Genomic DNA, 15,557 nt, shown 5'->3' with positions numbered 1-15,557 from the left:
AATGATATCCAGCGAACTAAATCGAAATAAAGCCATATTTTACACTGGTATGCGAGTAAGGCTGAAATTCAACTTCTCCTGAGATAAAAGAGGATTTTCATTTTTACTATTATTTTAATTTTAAAGGCAACAATCATTAAATGAAAAGAAGAAAATAAGTGATTATACGTCTTCATAATCTCGGCTAGTACTAGCATAGGCGGCCCAATAAATCCACTTAGCTAGCTAAATTGTATAAACAAATGATAACTCGTCCCATTCCATCGTAACAGACTGTGCGCCGCAAACTTTGTATTAATTGTTGTAAATTTCTATTATACATTTACCAACGAATTTATATTCAAGTTACATGACGTCTCGACATTTTGTCTCATCTCGAAACCACGAAACTCAACTTTTGGCGCGAATTATTGTCAGCAAATGTTGCAAACTTTGGCTTCAGATATTCATATTACTCAAACCATGAATGAGTGAAATATAGACATTTTTTCCCGTCAACCGTTTTTCTTCTCTTATTAAAACATTGTGCTTTGTGTCGATCCTTTGATTGCTAATGGAACAAGGTGGCGATAAGAGAAAGAATGACAATGGTGATAACAGTAGCGAGGACGTCCACAAACGGAGAAAATTAAACGAGGTCAAACCCAGTGGATTTGAACGAGAATTAGCAAAACTTGGAATAGCCGAGAATCCTACATCAAAATGGCGACGACCTCCCCTGCCGGTTATAGATGAAGCAAATGATAACATTTTGTTTCAACAACTAGACATCGACCATTACATAGGTATGACTGTTGAGGATTTGAATTTATACTGTCACTCAGTCCCACTCATAAATGCATAGACTGTGATGAAGCATTTTTAGCTGTTTGCGTGTTATTTCACAGTTAAAAGGGCTTAAATACAGCGATGATCTTTGTAGTATTATATCCCTGTAGGGGGTTGTTTTTTTTGCAACTCTTTCAGTTGCTAATATCTAGCAGGACTGGGGAAATTGGCTTGAACTTTGGTATTCAGGCTTGCACTGATCTGCTCTCGAGTTCTCCCAAAGGTCTCCTTGGTTTGCACAAGCCAGTGCAAACACAAAAAGCATCTTTTATTTCTTTATTCATTGATAATCAAACATACTGTGGAGTGAACTTTAAAAAAGTAAATATACAAATATTAATTAACATAGTTATATTATTTATATGTAATTATGCAGTCAATCTATTTTAGGATTTGCACACTTCTTTGCTTTATGTCACAGTCAAATTTTATTTTTGGTGTTTGGAATGTTCATGGAAATTTTGAAAATAGAGAATTATTTATGCTGTAGTTGCAATTTTGTACATAGTCACACAATGAAGTGCATTCAAATTTTGACACTGCTGTTTTCACATCAATAATTTGATTTATATAGTTATACGTACATTTGAGTTGATTTAAAGACAGATAGTAAATTCATGTGAAAACATCAACTTTTTCTTTATGATCTTGTCATTTGATCTTGTCATCTTTGATGATATATGTCAATGTTACAAGTTGATTAACTTTTTTTTTAAAACAAACATAAACAACATGGGCATATACATGAGTAGCAAACTACTTTTTGTGGGAAATTGCTTTGTCTCTTTAAGCAATGCTCAAAGTAAAATGTCACACCATATAAGCATTTATAGTTTAAGAATTCAAAGAAACCCCTTGCTGTCTATGACTTGTACATCACTAGCAAGCTCTGCTTAGATGCTGTCTTATCGATTAAACTAACATATGAAGCGCAGTGTTTCCTAAAGGAACACTGTTTATTTTCTTGGAATGTTCATGAAATGGATGTGAAAAGGAAAATATTCAAATAGAAAAGTTCTATGTTTTAGTATCCCTATCTTGGTATCCCTTGCTTTACTTACACAAATGACAATGTGCTGGATTTTTCATGGCTTAATTTCTCTGAACTTGCATCTAGGTAAGCCACATCCCGGGATGCCTGGTTCTAAAGTTGGTCCAGTTCCCATAGCTCGTATGTATGGTATAACGATGGAAGGAAACAGTGTCCTCTGTCATGTTCATGGCTTTGTTCCATACTTCTTTGTTCCTGCTCCTTTGCATATGAAAAGGGATGATTGCCATCTATTCAAAGATGCACTCAACAAAGCTGTGTTGAAAGATATGAGGTCAAATAAAGACAATGTCACGCAGGTAACGATTTTTAGTTGAACATTTTGTCGAAACAAAGCTGAGTTCATTTGTTCACGTTGGTATATTATTATGGCCGCTGGCGTGAATTCAACTCACAAATGAAAATGAACAAATCGCATTCTGCACAATCCTTTCCTGGGTGCGACTTAAGGATTAAAAGATGCATCGTAAATCCATGAATTTAGTTTTGATAAGTTATAACTATCTTGTTATCTTAACCCCTTACTATCTTGTTTCACTCAGCCAAAACAAAACATTTCGCGAAATAGAATCATTACGTATATTATGGTTGACAAACGCTGGTGAAATCATGAGAATGAAGTAAAACTCGTGATTCGTAGCTACAATGGCGTATACAAAGTACAGCTCTTTGAAATCAGCAGACGTTTAAAATTTCATGATTTAGCGGTAATGGACCCACAACGACATGTAAACGTTATTGAAAGGAATTGATGCTTGGAATTTGCAATATGCAGCTACAATTCTTATGATCCGTTTATACTTTTTTCTTTTTTAAAATAATGCAAACGTCCGCAATCGAGCACGCTAAATGCATAATTTTTGTGGTTTTTTGAGCCATTTGTTTTCAAAATGTTTCTGTAGCTACGTAAATGTATACACACTGCATTATTTAAATTTTCCCAACCTACGACAAGTACCATGTATTGGAAAAATTTACACAGGCAATTAATATTATTTCAAATTTGTGTATCCGCTGTTTTCGCAATTTACCGCATCACGAGTCGTCAAAAGTGCATCGCATTTTGCGAATCGGGACATTTTAATTCTACCCTCTAATACTATATAGTATATCATACGGACTTCCATGTTAAAGCTTTTCTTGGAGGAACTAGAAAATTTAGGGAATGAGCACCCCTCTACCCCCTGCGCCCTCCTACTAAGCAAGCTATTTACTCTGAAATTGTGGCTAGTTGATCGATTTTGTCGTTCCATGACCATGCATTTGGACAGTTGGTCGATTGGACTGCGCGTGCTCAGATGATTTATGACCAAGCAAGCCAGTTCTCTCGGAACAGAGCTAGGATATCCAGTTCAATAATGTGACCTCCTTTAGTTGGTCGAGTGGACTTGTACCCTCAATGTCTTTTATGTGGGTACTCAACTTGTACAAGCCCCCTCCCCCCACCATGCGTAAAAGCAAAATATTTCGACGACTGTGTTCAATACCGCTTACATGTAAACCGTGGACGTCAAGACAAAAACTGGTTATTTGTCTATAGGCTTTATAATAAAAATATTTTTATTTGCCATGAATTCAATGGATGTTAGCTTCATGATAAGTGAATCAAAATTTAATTGGAGTCAATGGAGAATTGAAATACGTAAATGTACATTATGAAATATTTTACAATTGATTCAAGTTACGAGTCAAAAGGCATTGTTTTTTTTAATTTTGAGCGTCTTCGGACAAATTTTTTCTCCTCTTTAAATTTTGTAAATGCATTCAATTAATTCACCGTGTATGCAAAGCTTGACGTTTTTTCAACTTTTTGAATGATGTTAAATAGGCAGTGCTTGCTGTTGATATTTACCTGAAGGAGAGTATCTACGGTTATCATGACGTTTTTCAACTTTTGAATGATGTTAAATAGGCAGTGCTTGCTGTTGATATTTACCTGAAGGAGAGTATCTACGGTTATCATGACGTTTTTTCAACTTTTCGAATGATGTTAAATAGGCAGTGCTTGCTGTTGATATTTACCTGAAGGAGAGTATCTACGGTTATCATGACGTTTTTCAACTTTTGAATGATGTTAAATAGGCAGTGCTTGCTGTTGATATTCACCTGAAGGAAAGTATCTACGGTTATCATGGAAACAGAAAGATACCATTTCTCCAAATCACGATGGCTCTACCGAAGCTGGTTGCACCAGCAAAAAGATTGTTAGAGTTTGGTATTAGATATGACGACAATCCTGAGAGAGCTTACACAACGTATGAAAGTAATGTTGAATTCGAGGTGAGAATCGTCTTTAGTTATGTTTACCATGTTGCTCATCGCTTCCTTATTAATATATTTATTTAAGAAATAAAAAGATGTTTACTGTTTTGCCCAGTCTTATAAAAAGCGAGAAAGTGGGAGAGCTCGAGTGCTGATCAGTGCAAGCCCGAGATCGAAGGTCGATGGTTGCACACTCGAGAGTTCTCACAAACGTCTCTAAGGTTTGCATAAGCCTGTGCTCACACAGTAAACATCTTTTATTTCTTTTATGAAATAATACGTAATAACGCGAAACAAACAAATTTAAAACAAACGATTTAATATTTCCTGTGACATGTATTCATGACTGATTTGCAAATTCTCTTGGATTGATTGATTGATTGATTTGATTGGTTGAGCTCAAATCGGTGAGCTTGCACATGCGTGAGTCTGCTAATGCAAGCACAGCTATGTAGACCAATCACCACACGCGTTTTATTGCTTTTATTTACGTATAATATAAAATCTTGGTTCAATCTTGATTGCCATTGGCTAAAAACCTAAAACAAAACATTGAAAATTTTGTGTAGATGACGAAATTTTTTTAATGTGAAAATTGCTAACACAATAAGTATCCTCGAGAATCTTCCTCAAGGTTTCTCGTTTTACAAATTATTGACATTTACAAATTATTGACATTTTACAATAATTTGTAATAAATTATTGTAATTATTTTGTATTTGCAATAAATTATTGACATTTTATACTTATGTTTTACAAATATATATATTTTTACATATATTTAATATTATTACAAATATTTATATTTTCAATAAATTATTGACATTTTACAAATTATTGACATTTATTGAAAACAATTATTGAACGCGGCTTTTGCATGATATCAAGACTAGTCGCAACGTGGTCAAAGTTATCTTCCTCAGCTTCACTTCGTCATATATCGTTGACCTTGGTCTGAATAATTTTTGATATCATGCTTCACCGCATCCGATAATTGTTAAATAGCTGTAAAACGAACAGACTTGGCCCAACCATAGCATGTATACAGGTATTATGTAATTGCCTTTGTTGTGCTACCGTCTCTAGGTTCGTTTTATGGTTGATACTGCAGTTGTTGGTTGTAACTGGATCGAACTTCCTGCTGGGAAATATCACGTGAGAAATTCAGAATCTGGAAAGATTTCAAGATGTCAGTTGGAAGTCGATATTGCTTGGGACGATTTCATTAGTCATCCTTGTGAAGGTATCGTCGTCTACTTCTCCTAAACTTAAACACGTTATTAACTTGTAAACAAAATACTCTGATTCTTGAACACGGCAGGCCTCAATTTTTGTATTGCTAAAATACTCTGATTCATGAACACGGCAGGCCTCAATTTTTGTATTGCTAAAATACTCTGATTCATGAACACGGTAGGCCTCAATTTTTGTATTGCTAAAATACTCTGATTCATGAACACGGCAGGCCTCAATTTTTGTATTGCTAAAATACTCTGATTCATGAACACGGTAGGCCTCAATTTTGTATTGCTAAAATACTCTGATTCATGAACACGGCAGGCCTCAATTTTGTATTGCTAAAATACTCTGATTCATGAACACGGTAGGCCTCAATTTTTGTATTGCTAAAATACTCTGATTCATGAACACGGTAGGCCTCAATTTTTGTGTTGCTAAAATACTCTGATTCATGAAAACGGCAGGCCTCAATTTTTGTATTGCTAAAATACTCTGATTCATGAAAACGGCAAGCCTCAATTTTTGTATTGCTTAAATACTCTGATTCATGAACACGGCAGGCCTCAATTTTTGTATTGCTAAAATACTTTGATTCATGAAAACGGCAGGCCTCAATTTTTGTATTGCTACGTATCTAAGTATTTCAGTGCTCGAAAGAGTCTATTTCTAAAGAAATGAAGGACTTTTCATGAAATCGAGATAGCTTGCTATATCAATGATCTTTTCCTGAGGGAATTAAGCCTGTTTCCCACTAGCCACGTATCGTAAAGTATCGTAGCAAAACGTAACAGGGCGCATGCGTACTTATGAATTTGATGGTCAGTAGGCGCAAGCAAGCATGCGCCATGTTACGTTTTGCTACGATACTTTACGATACGTGGCTAGTGGAAAACAGGCTTTACTCGCTAAAACACGCTAATGTCTAGGTTAAAGTGCGCGGAATTTTGAAGACTTCCTAATAAACATTTCATTGTTTCAGTTTATTTTATAAAGCAACTCATTAAATTCTGGAAAACGACCTATTTTCATTTAGGAGAGTGGCAAAAGATTGCACCTGTGCGCGTACTTAGTTTTGATATTGAATGCGCTGGTCGCAAAGGAATTTTTCCCGAGCCCGAAAAGGATCAAGTTATTCAGATAGCCAACATGGTCATACGGCAGGGAGAGAAAGATCCCTTCGTTAGAAATGTATTCACGCTTGAAACGTGTGCCTCAATCATTGGATCCGAAGTGAAATCGTACATGGACGAGAAGCATTTGCTCAAGGTTGGCTGAAGCTGTAGGCAAACTTTCAACTTAGTATACAACTGGACGGCCATCTTTTGATAAATATACTTAGACCTGCATGTAACCATGGGTTGAATGATTGGGAATGCAGTTTCGCACTTCAATTCTCGAAGTTAATAGTCAATTAGCGGTGCGCAAATTTGGTCACATGACTTCCCTTACAGTAAAAGTAGCTATGTTTGCAATTAAAACAAAGAAAATTATCTCCTACTCTTACAAATAGTTGGTGGTCGTGTGCAGACATGCGGTAGGTAGTCAAGTCTTTGAGAATGAACGTGGACTTTAAGAAACTCAATCCTTGAACTGACGACAATTTTTATAAGAGATAAAATAAAACATAATTCGAAAAAGGACATCTTCTAGACTTGAATTCAAGTAATTAAACAAGGCAATTAAAAGTGAAATATTTCAAGGTTTTTTTTAAAACCATCATCCGAGAAAATGATTTCGGATGACATCATCAGACAAACTGATCGTGGTTTTGAAATAAAACCAAAATAGTGTATTTTTAAACGTCTTGTTTGATAATTTGAACTTATGTTTGCAAGATATCCTTTCTCGAATTGGTTTTTATACTTTTTAAGAAACTCAGTTCGGTTTTATCGCGTCTAAACTCTATCATCCACTCATGTCAGTATGTGAAAAATGTAATCACAATGTGACGTCAGAGGTACCTTTCAATTTTTAGGTGAGGCAAAGAAGCTGTGAAATTTTGTTTCAAAAAAGTTCTCTTGACAAATTTTTTTATTTCTTTTCTTGTGAAAGCTGAAGAAAAATACCAGTAAACGTCCGTTGTGTGACTTGTGTCTGAAAAAAATGAGATGTAGCGCGATTTTTAGTTTTAGCGTTTAATTACGTAAGGTTGAGATAAGTTGCAACGTTTTCATTTTACATTTTACGTTTTGGCTTGCGGCTTCCTTGGTAAATTAAAATATAAAAGTACATCGATATCATGGAATGTGTACAAATGAAAAATTTTTTTATGTATTGAATATCATAGAGATGTTTATTAAACTTTTCTAGGAATGGTCGAAATTTGTCAGCGAAGTTGATCCTGACGTCATAACCGGCTACAACATTGTGAACTTTGACCTTCCTTATTTACTTAATCGTGCGTTGACGCTTAAGCTGTCGGACTTCTCGTTATTGGGAAGGATTAAAGATGATAAAAGTACGGTATCGACCACCACGTTCCAGTCACGTGCTTACGGAAAGCGAGAAAATAAAGTCATCAACATAACTGGCCGTGTGCAGTTCGATCTTTTACATATATTGCTGAGAGACTATAAGCTTCGATCGTATACGTTGAACTCTGTGAGCTATCACTTCTTGCAGGAGCAGAAAGAAGATGTCCCACATTCGATAATCACAGATTTACAGGTCCGTTGTAGTTTTGAAAATATTTCTGCGTAAAAATATTTTCTTTGAAAGCTTTATATTAAACGAATTTCTCATTGTGTTTAGTGGATTAATTTGATTATGAACGTATGCTTTTGTTTCCTGTATTTATAATATATTAATCCTAACACGGTTTAATATGCACATGAAAAACATGGGACTTGGACGAGATTAGGTGCGAGTTCAAATCTCGTCCAAGTCACATGTTTTCATGTGCATATTAAACCATGTTAGGATTAATATATTATATATATTCTCTGATGATGGCTTTGGAATAAAGTCGGAACATGGTGCTTTCCTGTATTTTCTTCTGCAGGTTCCTTTAAAACGTGTACACATGAGTAAATTATATGTTTCTCCCATTATTTTACACGTCGTTTATTTTACACGTCGTTTATTTTTTCCAAAACAGGAATCGATATTTTTACCGTGTGCTTTTGTGAAATACATTATTTTCCATCCTTAGAATGGAAACGAACAGACCCGTCGAAGGCTGGCTGTATACTGCCTGAAGGATGCCCTACTTCCTCTACGACTTTTAGAGAAACTCATGTGCATTATCAATTACATGGAGATGTCACGTGTGACTGGTGTACCCTTCAGTTATCTACTTTCAAGAGGGCAGCAGATCAAAGTCGTTTCTCAGCTGTTGCGTAAAGTTAGTGTACAACTTTCTTAAATATTACAGATTCTGAATTACGGAGAAGTTGATCGTCTAGTTGAGCTAAGTGCTGGGAAGGACTATGATTGTAGTCAGTAACATATCCACTTCTTTGGAGGTTATCGCTCTCGTGGTCAACGAGAATAATGTTGTTCATTTTATGAGATCTATTAATAGAAGCAACAACATTAGTCCTTCTCACGTGATCTTTAGCCTGAAGGGATAGCTACTATACGTATACAAACTTCAGAGTTCAGATGATTTTCCCAGTTTTAAACCATTTAGCTCACAAAAGACCATCTACCTCTTTACATATAAGGCTATGTTATATTTTATATTTATCGTCTGAATTTACCTTTTGATGTTGGTATCGAAGTTGCTAAACTGTCTGTACAAATTTTGAGTATGTTTTGGTCTTAAAAATGTTTAGGCTCAAACTCAAGATTTGGTCATTCCTACCCAGAAGATAGAGCCTGGGGAAGAATATGCGGGTGCCACAGTTATAGAACCTTCGAAAGGGTAAGTAAATATAACGGAAATTCTTTGGTGTTATTTATTTGACCATGAACCTAAGAAGATCGACATTGGGAGGGGGGGTACAATGTATTTCAAATTTGCTCAATACGGCAAGTACATATTTGATTACCTCCCCTTCCCAAAATTCTTTTCGTTCTTGTATTTGGCTAATCACGCAGACCACTTATTTGACCAGGTTGAGAAGTTTAAGATAAAATAAATTGGCATTGGTGTGCTGTTCAGGCAGAATCTTATTCAATTTTTGGTCATTTTCAAATGATATTTGGCAGATAGGAAATCGTCAAAAATAAATTGAACATTTCATTCACAATTTAACTTTTCGACGTTTATAAGAGTCTTTGTACATCACAATATATAAAATAGAATATTCTTTCTTCGACTTGATACGGAATGCAAGTGTCCCTTGGCTGGTTGCACGAAGCCTGGATAGCGTTATCCATTGGATAGCAAAAATTTTTAAACTTGTAAAAAAGGTTTTTATATTTTTCTGACGACAAAGAAATTTTGTAATCTTCGAAGCAATGTTTTATGTCTGTGATTGTTCAGTTCGAATCTTATGCTTTTTGCTTTTTGAAAGGTTTTATAAAAGTTTAAAAAACTTGCTATCCAATGGATAACGCTATCATAGCTTCGTGCAACCGGCCCCTGTGTACATTACAGTTCAAGTTTCGTCAGATATTTTATTCGAAAACCAGTTCAATGATATATGAAGTTTAACTTGGTGAATTGCGCAAACCAAACGAGTCTTCATACTATTAAATTTAATCTCTGTGTAATTTTTATAGATATTATGATTCACCTATTGCAACTTTGGATTTCTCGTCTTTATATCCTTCAATCATGATGGCTCACAATTTATGTTATACAAGTTTACTTAATGAACATAACATCAAAGAGTAAGTTCTTCATTATGTTCTAACCACCGAAATCAAGTTTAGTTAATGAACATAACATCAAAGAGTAAGTTCTTCATTATGTTTTAACCACCGAAATCAAGTTTAGTTAATGAACATAACATCAAAGAGTAAGTTCTTCATTATGTTCTAACCACCGAAATTGAGTTTACTTAATGAACATAACATCAAAGAGTAAGTTCTTCATTATGTTCTAACCACCGAAATCAAGTTTACTTAATGAACATAACATCAAAGAGTAAGTTCTTCATTACGTTCTAACCATCGAAATCAGCGTAGCGTTGCAAAACAGCACTAAATTTGTACAGCTTTATGTTGGCATAAGTCTATACATTATGCTGAACAATTTCTTGTATTAGAATTGCTGTATTTTTCCATGAAAAATATTCCACCATTTTCTTCTCCCGTTTTGCAAGTGTTTTGTATTCATTTAATGGAAAAGCAATCGATGAATATAAAGAAATGAATAATTTTTGCATCGCAAGAATAAAAATTCCCTCTTCTTTGCGACTAGTTTTATCGTGACTCTGGTTCATTACGTACATAAAAAAAGAGCAAATAGCAAAACATCACAAAAAATTTCTCGCAAAAAGTACAGGTTTTGATAAGAAAACGAATTTCATAAAATGTGGTATGAATTCTACAGACATTCGTTATGCGTAAACTTAGGGGGTCTTTACATGAATCCGGAATGACTTTCAATCCCGATCGAAACGTGATGTTAATTCGTGTTTACATGGAAAATCAACACAAGGATTGACATTTCGCAGGAATTTTGAAATTTGAAGATGGCGAACACAAACATAGCAACCCTTTTTTTTGTTGCTCCTGCGTTAATACAGCTTAACACTTGCATGAAACTAATTGTTGTTTTTCTTCGCACTCATTTTAGCCCATTTAGCCGCCTTATTTGCTCACGAGCTTCAATTTCCCAGAAGAGACTACGCATGGCGCATGCGTGCTTTGTCATTAATCACAATCTCATTCCAGAATGAAACTCAATTCGCCTTTGCATGAGATTAAAAGTAAATTTCGATCCGGAATGAAAATATGAAAATAGGAATGAACTCGATCCCGATCGAGTTGTGACTCATTCCGGATTCATTTAAACATACAATAGGATTTCTTTTGATAGGAATGAGTTCATTCCGGATCGAAAGTCATTCCGGATTCATGTAAACTGTTGTTAGAAGTCATCGATCATGGATCGTCGTAAGGCTTGTTGCTAAGACTGTTGTTAGAAGTCATCGATCATGGATCGTCGTAAGGCTTGTTGCTAAGACTGTTGTTAGAAGTCATCGGTCATGGGTCGTCGTAAGGCTTTTTGTGGAATTATATTTTAATTATTTGTGTGTACCTAAAAGATAATGACATTTTTATTTGGAAAATGTTTTTTGACCCTAAAAGAAGTTGCTTGTACTTTCAATACTCCTCTTGTGTTCTCAGTGGTTTGGTTCTGGCACAATATAGAAACAAACAGTAGTCCCACTCTATTGAAATTTTTTGTGTAGCGCATATCTTATTACGCATGTCATTAGCATAGTGGTAGCCAGTAAATTGCATTTCTTGACCAATAGGAGCACTAAGGTGGCTATCCGCAGCCAGTAATCTAATTAAATTTACAACACCATGTTGCACAATAGAGTGAGAATACTGTTTGTTTCTATACTGTGGTTCTGGTCCTGTTATGTAAATTTAATAACATCATCGTTTTATTTGTATATGTAATAGCACGGTTTCGAGTGCAATTTGGAAAAAACATGCACGAGTGAGTTTTTCAAAGACTATCAAAATTGCACGAGTCCGAAGGACAAGAAAAACTTGCGAGTGGATGTTTCCAAATTTCACGAGAAACCATGCTATTACATTTTAATAATATACATGAAAAGTTTCTCAATTCTGTTGACTTTTGATTTCAGCGTGCGTTTATTTCAGCCGGCGAGTTTAATCGTCGATCGACCGGCTCGTATTTTTTTAAATTTCTTAGTATATTACTTTTCCCAACACCATAGTTTCCACACACGCAGCTAGAACAAGGTTATCTACTTTTAGCGGTGTTCGTATTTTCATCCAGGAACACTTTGCAAACGGTGAACAGTAAACTCGTTCGCTAAAGAAAATCTACTTAAAACGTACACCAGTCGTTGTAATTGCTTTGTTTACATTAATTTAACTTTTCCGCTTTTGAAATGTTTTATTTTGATTGGCTCTTATATTACTTCTTTGTTTGACTAACCAATCAGGAGCAGTTTTGAAGAGAAATAAGCCCTAGTGTTTCGCTTTTTTGCATCAGGGTTGCGCATTTTTGCACTGGTATTTAGGAAAAACTGCTCTTTTCTTAACCAATCATAATTGATTGGTTCTGTCTATGCTAGCGCGGCTGCCTAAATGATTTACGGTGCAATTGAACAACTTGTCTGTTCTAGACTTGCATCTGATGAATATATCAAAACACCATGTGGATCTTATTTTATCAAACCGTCAAAAAGAAAGGGAATCTTACCAGAAATCCTCGAGGATTTGTTGGGAGCAAGAAAGAAGTGGGTAAACTGTTTCATCATTTGAAACAATTATACACGTAGCCTTAGCTTATTTCATTAACTATGATAATCTATTTAATTTTCTTATTTTATTTATTTGAATAGGGCGAAACTAGATTTAAAAAATGAAACGGACCCATTTCGAAAAAAGGTGAATTTCTTTTTTAATGAATAGTTTTTTATTTCAACAAACGTTGAACGGGATAATATTACTCACAAAGTCATGTGCATTTAAATCAAATTTATTCGCCCAACTGAAATGCTGAAAACACGACATGTAAAGAAGATGTTTAGTAGTCATACAGGTCAACTGAAATGGCAAACGTTAAAGGTGAAGTGTCGAGTTGTGCGCACCATTGCTGCGCATCGCAAACTTGAAATTCTACACAATTCTACATTCTTCATTTTTTTGCTTTTTCAAGTTAGTAAATCAAATATGGCGGCAACATACGGTTTTATTATCTAAGCATAATATGATTTATAAGGGTAAAATTTGTAATCCGAGTGAAATGATAGATGTGTCAGGGATGGAATGTTCTACAACAATCCATAGAGAACAGAATTCAGTGATTTAACACCGCATACAATTCAATTCGGAGTACAAAGGACACTACAGTAGCGTTTAAAATAACTTTAAAAAAAACGCTCTGGTGAATTCGCTGTCATAACTAAATGTCCTTTGCGTACCTGCTTCGTAAGTAGTTACAAATTATATGTAAATGCAATCGCAGATTACGATTTTTGTTATGCGCAGAAGGGTTGCGCTCAGTGTGACACTGCTCCTTTAACGAAAATAAATTTAAAAATGCAAATTTATTAAGACAGTTGTCTAAATGGTGAACTTAATTTAAGAAACGCCAAGATATATCAAACGATTTTAGCATGAAGACGGCCCATATGGACATGTCCTGTGCCATTACTACATTTTTATCTGATTTTTCATTCACGTTTTATCGTCTTATTGACGTTTAATTTGTAAGTGCAAGTGCGTGGATGAAAAACAACCTGAGATTTGATGTGTGTTTTTTCCTTGCTCCTTGTCATCTTAGATATACAGGTCGGTTGTTTTTTGAAAGGTCTTTGTATGTAAGACTGTTTTCTTTTAAAGACTTAAATTAAATAAAGTTTTTTCATTTTTGATTTTCCATTGATTTTTTCTTCCTCATTTTTATCATCAATATTTCTGATGTGTCAAACTCGTCAGAGTTTGGTATTTGCAAGAGTTGGGACACGTATTGTTCTCCGCATTTTGCATTATGATCATAGTGATTGGGTAAAAAAGGTCACGTGAGTATCTAGCCGCCATTTTTGTTCAAAAGTGCAAATTATAACCATCTTTTAGATAGGAGATAAATTATAAAAGAATTTTTACAATGATTTCATGTTGCGTTTTAATAGTGCAAATCAAAGCAATGAAGATTAGAAATCTACGCGCTTCCTTGTGGCAAAAACCGTATTAAAGGCGTATAAATTAACTCCACTGCATTACATAAATGCTTTTCTATTATCATGACATCAATAAACAACTGATTTCCAAAGGTAACGATCGCTGTCTTTTCGGGAATAAGAAAACACAACAGAAAATTTGTCTTTCAACCTTTTAAAGCTCTATATTTGCTGGCTTTTGGACCAAAAATGGCGGACGCTGGCCAATTTTAGTTCTGGTGTCTTAACTCTTTCTGATGTAGGGCTGTGAAACACATTCATTAAGATTAACGATCAGTTTGGGGCAGCCATGCTTGTATATTTTTCGTGTGTTCTTACTTAAAAAACTGCACATATTGAAGGTTTTATCATATGCCTTTTCACGATGTGAACACTGGTATCCGCTCACATCGTGAAACGTTTGTGTTTTTATGTTTTGTTTCGCAAGGTACTTGACGGTCGCCAGTTGGCTTTGAAAGTGAGCGCTAATTCTGTTTACGGTTTTACTGGTGCTCAAGTTGGTAGACTACCTTGTCTGCAAATTTCGTCGGTAAGTATACTGATGTAGTTCATCTTAGTTGATTTTTTATTTTTCATGCGTAAGTAAATGTGTAGTTGCCTCATTGTCAATTTTTTCATGCTTTAGTAAATGTGTAGTTTCCTCATTATCAATTTTTTCATGCTTTAGTAAATGTGTAGTTTCCTCATTATCAATTTTTTCATGCTTAAGTAAATGTGTAGTTGCCTCATTATCAATTTTTTCATGCTTAAGTAAATGTGTAGTTTCCTCATTATCAATTTTTTCATGCGTAAGTAAATGTGTAGTTGCCTCATTATCAATTTTTTCATGCTTGAGTAAATGTGTAGTTTCCTCATTATCAATTTTTTCATGCTTTAGTAAATGTGTAGTTTCCTCATTATCAATTTTTTCATGCTTAAGTAAATGTGTAGTTGCCTCATTATCAATTTGTTACTGTAAACGTTCAAAGAAACTTTGTTTCAAACAAAGGGCTGTTTCGCAATAATTTTACTTTCTAAAAGAAATAAAAGATTTTTTTGTTTTTGCACTGGCTTATGCCAACCTCAAGGACGTTTGTGAGCAGTTGCAATCCTCGACCTTCGATTTCGGGCTTCCACTGATCAACTCACGAGTTCTCCCAAAGGCTTCCTCGCTTTGCATAAGCCCGTGCAAACACAGTAAACATCTTTTGTTTCTGATCATGCTCTCATTACATTCAGATTCTCGTTTTGCATGTTAAATTTATTTTTTAAATTGTTTCTTTTATTCAATATATTCTACGAAATTTCCTCTGGGTTACGAGAAGTGTTGACGAAATTCTGTTTGCAGTTTTTCATTTAAAAACCGACAGCTTCTCAACACTTTGTTGAAAGTTTGTTAATGAATCCTGCTGCCG

General features: G+C 34.9%; 1 protein-coding gene across 1 annotated transcript in view; it reads left to right on the top strand.

Annotated features, from left to right (window-relative positions):
- The window catches only part of LOC124455482 (DNA polymerase delta catalytic subunit-like), a 30,963-nt gene that overhangs the window by 9,091 nt on the left and 6,315 nt on the right, over window positions 1–15,557 (top strand). The window contains exons 4-15 of the mRNA XM_047006119.1: window positions 443–785; window positions 1,946–2,178; window positions 3,962–4,159; window positions 5,228–5,384; window positions 6,414–6,646; window positions 7,691–8,047; window positions 8,532–8,723; window positions 9,157–9,245; window positions 10,049–10,159; window positions 12,604–12,717; window positions 12,823–12,868; window positions 14,591–14,692. Coding sequence (XP_046862075.1) covers window positions 554–785; window positions 1,946–2,178; window positions 3,962–4,159; window positions 5,228–5,384; window positions 6,414–6,646; window positions 7,691–8,047; window positions 8,532–8,723; window positions 9,157–9,245; window positions 10,049–10,159; window positions 12,604–12,717; window positions 12,823–12,868; window positions 14,591–14,692 — 2,064 coding nt within the window. The 5' untranslated portion in view covers window positions 443–553. The remainder of the gene's footprint in view (window positions 1–442; window positions 786–1,945; window positions 2,179–3,961; window positions 4,160–5,227; window positions 5,385–6,413; window positions 6,647–7,690; window positions 8,048–8,531; window positions 8,724–9,156; window positions 9,246–10,048; window positions 10,160–12,603; window positions 12,718–12,822; window positions 12,869–14,590; window positions 14,693–15,557) is intronic.

Source organism: Xenia sp. Carnegie-2017, unplaced genomic scaffold, assembly GCF_021976095.1.
Source record: "Xenia sp. Carnegie-2017 unplaced genomic scaffold, XeniaSp_v1 HiC_scaffold_4, whole genome shotgun sequence".
NCBI lineage: Eukaryota > Metazoa > Cnidaria > Anthozoa > Malacalcyonacea > Xeniidae > Xenia > Xenia sp. Carnegie-2017.
The sequence above is the reverse complement of the archived record's forward strand: the minus strand, read 5'-3'. Positions and strand labels throughout refer to the sequence as shown.